Source organism: Pseudophryne corroboree, chromosome 3 (genome assembly GCF_028390025.1).
Source record: "Pseudophryne corroboree isolate aPseCor3 chromosome 3, aPseCor3.hap2, whole genome shotgun sequence".
NCBI classification, from domain to species: domain Eukaryota; kingdom Metazoa; phylum Chordata; class Amphibia; order Anura; family Myobatrachidae; genus Pseudophryne; species Pseudophryne corroboree.
In genome coordinates this window covers 360,398,080-360,407,301 of record NC_086446.1, presented here as the reverse complement: position 1 = coordinate 360,407,301, position 9,222 = coordinate 360,398,080, and the positions used below count along the sequence as shown (strand labels likewise).

Here is a 9,222-nt window from a genome sequence, read left to right as displayed (position 1 = left end):
GGGCCTGCTGCACTCGCCCCTCCCCGCCGGGATCCCAGCGTCGGTATGCTGCCGGGATCCCGCCGTCGGTAAGCTGACCGGCGGTCAGGAGACCGCCGGACAGCCGTACTACACCCCCACACTACGCCTCTCTAAATGTATGGAGTCATAAGCACAAAAGGAAACCAAATCAGCATTTGGATGGAAAAATATGTATTTTGTGCAAAAAAAAACAAAAAAAAAACCTTAACATCCACCTGTACATCATTAATTTAATGGGTTGGTATCAAATAATGTCATTTTTTTCACTTCCACTTCAACACACATGACACATACACAGAGCACACAGAGAAGAACTTACATCCTCACTATTAAAATCAATTCACTGTTGATTTTACTACAGTACATAAAACATATGCCGGAACACACTGATGGTCTTTGCAACAGTAGTTAAGGGGTGCTGAAAAATTATGATTTAATAAGTCAAATCCAAAGCTATATTTGTTTTGGCACAGAGGCATTATGCAAAACACAAATACATCAGATTTGCTTCTCTTTGCATCAACAATATTATTCTTCTGTGGGTAACTTTGCAATTTTATTTTTATTAGTGCCTCTAGAAATACCCAGCACACAACTCTATACTACAGCATGTATTTGCCCAACAGCCTGGTGATAACACTGAGCCAGCTGCTGCCTGTGCTTATTCCAGTCTCTTCAGAATTATGATGTGGGTGGATTGATCTAACTAAAAAGTTCAGCGAGATGTCATTGTCTGATACATAGCAGCAGATAGACTCAGGAATCCTCCCAGTCTAAATTATAGGTTTGTGAAGATAAACAAAAGGAAAAAAAAAGTTGTGTGTCAACTGTATCCATGAAGGAAAATAATGAACAAACTAAAAAAAAACATGTGTCAAATCAATTCATTATTGGCATGTACTTCACTCCTGGCAGCCACGTAGTGAATATTAATTAGATTTTGAAAGGTGACACCCATCAAGAAGTATTTATAAGGAGACTAGTGGGGTGAAGGACATGCTACTGCAGTGCTAGAACAGGCTGTGTTCATCACTAGTTCCTTGGCTTGGGATCATTTACTGCTTGTAGACATGTCTAATCAATACTCTTCTTCATCTTCTTACAGACCTTCAACTGGGTCTGTAGGTGGTGCAAAAGGAATAGGGTCAAGGAACTCTGTGTCTTTTTCAAAATTTAGTTCTGGCGGAGCAGGGGGAGGTTATGGTGGAAATACAGGTTTTTGCCAAGTTGGAGATTTTGGTGCTGGCTACAATGGCAATTTAGGTGTTGGCTTTGATGGAGGCTATGGTGGTGGAGTAGGATCTGGTTTTGGTGGAGGTGCTGGCTATGGAGGTGGAGCAGGTGCTGGCTTTGGTGGTGGAGCTGGCTTTGGTGGTGGTGCTGGCTATGCTGGTGGAGCTAGTTTTGGTGGTGGATATGGCTTTAACCAAGGGGGTGGATTTGGAGATGGTGGCCTTCTTTCAGGTGGCAATGAGAAATCAACCATGCAGAACCTAAATGACCGTTTAGCTAGCTACCTGCAAAAAGTGCGAGACTTGGAGGATGCCAATGCTGAGCTTGAGAAAAAGATCAGAGATTGGTATGATAAGAAAAGTCCCGTTAGTAAGGCAGCTGACTACAGCCCATACTTCAAGACCATTGAGGATCTTCGTGCTAAGGTAGGCTTCCATTTCACATTTTAATACCTAGCACTTTTCAAACATCTTAACGATGAGAATAAATATTTTATACTAGTTACTGTGCTTATACTGTATTTAACATATCCAGATAATTATATTAATTTTGTTAACTGAACATTTTAATTTATTGGATGAACAGCTACATTGTACATTTACATATAGAAAGTCGAGAAAACTTCTGATACATATTTTAGCCATAGATATGACAAACATTAAAGTACTCAGTGAATTCATGTTACAAGGGATAATGTATGGGGTACTAAGCCTTGAAAGTGGATGGAGATAAAGTACCAGCCAATCAGCTCCTAACTGCCTTGTTACAGGCTGTGTTTGAAAAATGTCAGAAACTGATTGGTTGGTACTTTATCTCTCTCCACTTTTTCTCTCTCCAGGGCTTAGTATGTATGTCTTGCCAGACTGAAGATTTGCGTTTTAAGATTTATGCCCTTATTTATCAATGAGTGATAAATTTCACTGTGAGTGATAAATTGCACCAGCCAATCAGCTCCTAACTTCCAAGTCACAGGCTGGGTTTGAAAAATGACAGTTAGGAGATGATTGGATGGTGCAATTTATCACTCACAGTGAAATGTATCACTCATTGATAAATAAGGGCATTCATTCTTGCTCTAAATGTTAATGCCCCGGTCACTTAACAGTCTCAGTTCTACAGCTTTCCTCATACAGATACAAATGTAACAAGTAACATATACTGTACAAATGTAACATATACTAATACAATGTAACATATAGAATTACAATACACACCCTGAAATGTACACCATTTAAATAAAATACACAGAGAAGGTATAGAGACAAAGGCTAGAGAGCCATTGATTGCCTATCTGTTCTACAATACAAGTGTAAAGTCTTGCCAACATTATAAACTGTCTCTCAGTCTTCAGCTATAAGGAGGTAGCAGTGATTGGCAGGCTGGATTGTTAAAATGATCTGCAAGCTGTGCTTCTCCAGATGCATGTATTTCATAGTCATCTGCTCAGAGACTCTGAATATGTGATGGATACAGGTTGTTCTATATAGGTATATACTAACATATTAATAACGAGTTTAACAAAAGTTTTCTATGATTGACTTCTGTGTTTGAACTCTATATACAGATAAATGTCATCTAAAAACTGCAATAATTTAATGATGTTCTATTTCTAATAAGAGTCCCAACCTGTTTTAATAGTGTAATGCAGAAAAAGGTGACACCTCCGTACATTGTAACTGCAAGCAATGTGTAACAAGATGGAACATAACTTAATTGGCCAGACATGTTTCTGTACTTTTTGACGAGTGCTAATGAGACTGCTTGAAAACTTGTGCCTTCAGGGAGGGACTTATCTAACACAGATTGTTACATTGTAAACTTATATTATTTGAAAATGTGATGTCAAAATACATTATTAGAGAAAAATAGATTTATGCCCTAATGGAAGGGCAATTAAGTCAGGAATGTGCAGTATTGGACAGCTCCATTGATCTATGGATTAGTCGGTATGCGGTCGATAGGTCTACAGTGTATAGTTAGACAGTCAATAGGTCGATACCAAATGGTTGACACACATTAGGTCGACATGGTCAAAAGGTTGACATGTTCATTAGGTCGACATATGAAAGGATGACTGTGCATATGGCCGACAGGGACAATAGTCGATAGGTACAAAAGGTCGACAGGTTCAAATGGTCGACACATATGGTCAACATGAGTTATTTTTATTTATTTATTTTTCTGCTTTCTGCTTTTATATGCTGTACCATCCACATAGACTACGATCGGGAATAGTAACTTGTGCCGAGCGCAGCGGTAGGGGAGCAAAGCACCTTGCCCAAAGCATGGTGAGTGAAGTGAGCTACACCATGCTAGTGAGTACACTAATTGGGGGTTCACATGCCGACACGGAGAAAACAACAACAAAAACGTTGTGTCAACCTTTTTCTATGTCGCCTATTTTCCACGTTGACATTTTCATGTGTTGACCTTTTGTACATGTCAACTTTTTCCATTGTCGACCTTTCATATGTCGACCTAGTGACCAGGTTGACCTTTTGTTCATGTCGACATTTTAACTGTCGTCTCTTTGGTGTCGACCTAATGATTGTAGACATTCTGACTGTAGATCTATTGAACCATAACCGGATTAGTCAGCACTGTGGGGAATATAGGCTCTGGTGGACAAAACTGCAATACTCTCTGCAAATGGAGGAATACTTATGAACATAATATAATTAAACACTTAAAATACATAGAAAACCTGAAAAATATTTTCTATAACATGACACTATAAAATAAATAAATACATAAATACCTTCTCACATAAATGTGAAGCCCACAACCAGGACATCTAAGCAACCGCTCCCTTTATTACCTTATTAGGTGAAGGAACCAGTAATGCTATATTATAGCATCATTATAGGCACCCTACGTGTTTATCTGTATCTCATAGTATGTGTCCTATAGTCTCCTGTCATTCTATATTACAATATATTCATTGCAATCATTTGTATTGTCTCTATGACTGTACAATACAACAGGCACTGATGACTCTGATGTTCTCATATTACTTCAAATATATTGCATCAAACTTTTTTTGTGACAACAACTTATACTGTAGATCTTGGCTGCACAAATTGAAAACAACAAAGTGATCCTGGCCATTGATAACACCAGACTGACCACAGATGACTTCAGGCTCAAGTAAGTTGTAGCTATCATTAATACCAACTGATTTGTATGAAGTACCAGGGAGGGAGGTCAGTGTTTATGGGGAGAATTGTCTAGCATCGACTAAAATAACTGATGTTACATGTAGAAGCAAATGAGAAAACTGCTAAAGTGTCACAAATGTTAACACCAATTTGCCGTAATAAAGATTGTTTATCCATTCATTCTTTCATTATTTTTCACACTGACTGTATATATTCTACATAATGTACTGTACAGTTCAAAATTGTTTTCTTCTGTATGTTCAGTAGAAATGAGATACACAGTGCAATCAGCAAAGCTGCATAATTATACATTATACACTGCATTTACAAATATCCATTTTATACATTTGTATTCTTTGAATAGAGCTGAGACGAGATTGTCAATGTATTAGTGCTGGAAAGGATAAAAGCCAAATTCCGTCAGTATAATGTGATAAATTTAGCAGCCATATATGGACGGAAACAAATATTTTCCAAAATAATTGAAAAACGTCTAAGTTTAGACTCTGATTGTCTCCCTCTAGTGCCTATAAGTAGACTAACATACAATCTGATGTGCATATCCATAAAGATGTTTGATCATAACCAAGTACCTGAAACATCAGGGGCAAACACAGGATCTGTATGTGGAAGTGTGTTTGGTGGTTCTTTCGATGTATGTGTCTGTATATATATATATATATATATATACAGAAAAAACTTTTTCACGCACTTCAGAAAGCAGCACCTCACAATAGGGCCCCTGTTAGTGGGAACAGCAGAAATGTAGACAAATGGAAACCATGGGGCACTAGAGATATCGAAAGCAATTGTCCAGAGTAAAGTTCATAAATGATTAATAAAGGTAAGTATCCAGATGTTCATGGTGTATTCCTATAGGATTTGATTGAGAACCCCGGTCTGGGGTGAAGGTGAAATTTGAATTAAGCTCAGCCAAATATTCCTCCTGAAAGGATACCCTCACACCAAAATATATAGAAACCCAAAATATGGCCCAAAGCCTATGATTAATAAAACATTCAATGTTTATTTTGAACATCCAACATAAAATATACAATGTCAACAGTTTTCCCATTATATACAAGGTGTTTTTAAGGAATCAGGGTTACACCAGGACAGATGTAAAAGCCAGTGCCACCGACCACTCCAGGATGTGAGCTCAATATATACACATATATTACATAGAACATATACACGCATATACATAGACAAACACATATGCTTGAACTTCCTTTTGGAGCCCAAGGGAAGAGGATGCTGCAGGTGGCTGTTGATGGGAGGGCTGGACCGGTCACTTTTCAACATTAGGCCCTGCCCCCATTGCATAATATGGCGATTCATGGATCTTAGGAGAGGTGGAGCAATTACAAGAGACTCGCGTCATATTGGCTCAGCCATTTAATCAGTACTTTGGCATTTCTCAAATGTAGAGAGCAGCCATGTGTGGTATGCTCTGTTTTATAAATAAAATATTTTTATTCCTCAAGTATAACTCACATAAGTTTTTATTTGTCAGGTATGAGAATGAGCTGGCTCTGCGCCAAAGTGTGGAGGCTGATATCAATGGCCTCCGCAGAGTCCTGGATGAGTTGACTTTATCCAAGTCTGATCTAGAGAGCCAGATTGAGAGTCTTACTGAGGAATTGGCTTATCTGAAGAAAAACCATGAGGAGGTGAGACATGAAAACTTTCTTAGAACATTTTATTCTGGCAACAATGTATTGTATAACGCAGTACAGAATCCAGTAACAAATGCTGATGTTTAACTAAAGAACCACACAGTCAATAAACTGTCAATCCTTTAGGAAATGAAGGGAATGCAAAACCAAGTCAGTGGAACGGTCAATGTGGAGATGAACGCTGCTCCTGGCATTGATCTGAGCAAGGTCCTGTCTGATATGAGATCTGATTATGAAAGGATGGCTGAGAAATACAAACAGGAGGCTGAGGCCATTTTCCAGGCTCAGGTGAGAGTAACTGGTTGCAGGATATAGGTGGAAAATAAGATCAGCTATTTCATCTTTTATTGAATTACTGTATGTTAAAGACTGATAAAAGTAACATGTTATAATAACAATTGCGATGCAGGTTTTTGATAGCTAATAAAATAATACAGATAGAATTAATGTATTTTAAATATTTCCATTGGGTAATGTGTCCAATCGCAAACGTGACTTAAGAATGTGTAAGCAACAATCACATAACATTACGTGATGGGTAAAAGGTTACCTGCTGTTACATCCTTCTTGAAGTTTCCGAAATGTGTATTGCAATCTCTTTTTTTCATTTTAGTCTGTAGATGCTCATACATAGTTATCCTATAATTGTCATATATCATCCTTTAATTTATTGTATGTTTCAGGCCAAGGAGCTTCAAGCACAGGTTGTTTCTGGAAGTCAAGAGGTTCAAGCATCCACATCAGAGATCACAAACCTGAAGCACACACTTCAGAGCTTGGAAATAGAGCTGCAGTCACAACTCAGTATGGTAAATACATTATTGTTTCCCTCTACGTTCATGCTCAAGTTCACATAAGTAACATATTACATGATTTCTATACAATGGTCATCAGTATCCACAAATATTTACCTGGGCTCTTGGCCATGATGTCATTATAATGAACTGTCTCTATTATGCATAGAAATCAGCTCTAGAGTCTTCCTTGGCCGAAACAGAGGGCCGTTACTGCGCACAGTTGTCCCAAATCCAGGAACTTATAGGACAGATCCAGTGTGAGCTCTCAGACCTCAGGAACCAGCTGGAACTCCAAAGCAGTGAATACAAGATGCTTCTGGACATTAAGACACGTCTAGAACAAGAGATCGCCAAGTACCGAGACTTACTGGATGGCCAGGACAGCAAGTGAGTCCATGGGGAGGACAGAAATGATCACATTGTATAAGAATATAGACATAGAATCTTTAGCTATTATTACATTTATTGTTTTAATGTATTTAATATAGTACCAGTAGCATACATACTGCATTTATATGGTCAAAAACTTATTTTAATTTTGATTGCCAAAATAGGAAAATAGCAGTAAATATATGAAGCATATTTCTCACTATTTAGTATCATTGAGGTACGGTCTAAGATGGTCACTGTAGTGAAAGTATTATTTCAGATGTGCCGTAATGTCAGAGAGTGTTATTATTAATGTTTGGAGAGTACTGATGTCGCTTATGTAACAGGATTTATATGAAATTGATGGAATATATAACTGTCAGTGAATGTAAACCACAGCAGCATATAAAGACTATAGCTACCAACATTATAGCATTTTGAATTTGGATACAGGGTGTGATCATATCCCCAGTGGGCATATTTAGCACTGTGATAGTGCTTGACTGCCCTGTATATCCCCCCTTCCTCCTTCCCACAACACCCTTAACTTTCTGCATGCACCAAAGACACCTTCCTCTGCTGTACCTGCCATCAGTTCACAGTGGAATTACCGCTCAGCTTCCAGCGATTCAGGATCTATATGTCGACTGCATCCAGTGGGAATATCTCACCCAAATTGGTCCTTTTGGAGGCGCGCAATTATCATCCCATACAAGGATGTGTCTTTGTTTTAAATAAAAATATTTGTATGATAAACTATACCCCCATACTGTGAGGCAAAAAGGTTTGTACTTGTCCCACTGAAGCCCCAGTAGCTCGTCACACGGACATTAATCCCATTATCTGTAACTGCTGTTTATACTGGTATTAATAACAGTTACACATTATAGGAATATATTTACAAGGAGTTTATAATTGTATTACTGTCATTACAAAATATTAAATATTTTTTTCCCACAGGATTCCTGCAGCCTCTGTGTATAGTGGATCTTCCAGTACAAGTTCATCATCTACAAGTAAGTAACACTATATATGTTGATAATTGTATACATTAGAACAATCCTATGAATGTGTTGGGTGACTAGCATATAATGACATCACTTAAGAACACTTGCCGAATTTATGGGGGATATTCGATTGTTTGAAAAGTCAGTTGGGTGTCTGGTTTTTCCTATCTAATAGACAGGAAAAAACAGACACCCAGCCGACTTTTCAAACATTTGAATTTCACCCTATATCTTTCCTCCCTGGGAGAAGCCTAGAGAAAAGATCCTGCATGCTACTTCAGGGGGGCAGGGCTGGGCTCTCGCACCATTAGGCCTAGCCCCAACTATGGGAAAAGCCATGATTGGTGGGTCCACGGGGATTGGTAAAATGACACAATTATCATAATTTAGCCCCCTCCATATGGCACAGTGATTCCTGTTATTATCTCTCCATCATGCCCGCTTCATTAGGAAGCATTAGTAAGCAGATGGGATGCGGGATATCTGCCTACTCTTCTGGGGTGCGGGGGACTACCAGAAAAATTGGTAGTTTCTCACAACTTCTGGAAAGTAGGCAAGTATGCACTTAAGCATAGTTCATAGTAAAAGGAAGTTTTAAAGTATTCAGTTAAAACAACCAGTTATTAAAGTGTTGGTAGAAAGTGAAACATTAACTTTGTCTTTTAGGTGCACCCATGACGCCCACAGAAATGGGAATATGACTAAATATAAAAAAGCAAAGACTGTATAATAAGTTGTAGAATTACATTCTTCTTTCTTCTCCTTGCAGCAACTACAAGAGTTCGCTAGGACTATGCTCTCAACACAGAATTCAGCAAAGTGATGACAGGTTGACACAGCCTGATTTGTACTGCATACTACCTGTCTGCTTTAATCTCTTTTACATACAAGGACACTCAGTAAAAAGGTGTTTTCTGGCTATTTGGTGTTCAATAAATCTTTCATCTATTGCAAAGTA

The 9,222-nt window shown here is 38.3% G+C and overlaps 1 protein-coding gene across 1 annotated transcript; it reads left to right on the top strand.

The window, feature by feature from the left end:
* Positions 1–1,004: 1,004 nt before the first annotated feature.
* Positions 1,005–9,222, top strand: LOC135055593 (keratin, type I cytoskeletal 13-like). The gene is made up of 8 exons (XM_063959828.1): positions 1,005–1,679; positions 4,319–4,401; positions 5,929–6,085; positions 6,218–6,379; positions 6,775–6,900; positions 7,055–7,275; positions 8,218–8,273; positions 9,034–9,222. Exons 1-8 carry the CDS (start codon positions 1,092–1,094, stop codon positions 9,051–9,053), a joined length of 1,413 nt encoding a protein of 470 aa, XP_063815898.1. The 5' UTR covers positions 1,005–1,091; the 3' UTR covers positions 9,054–9,222.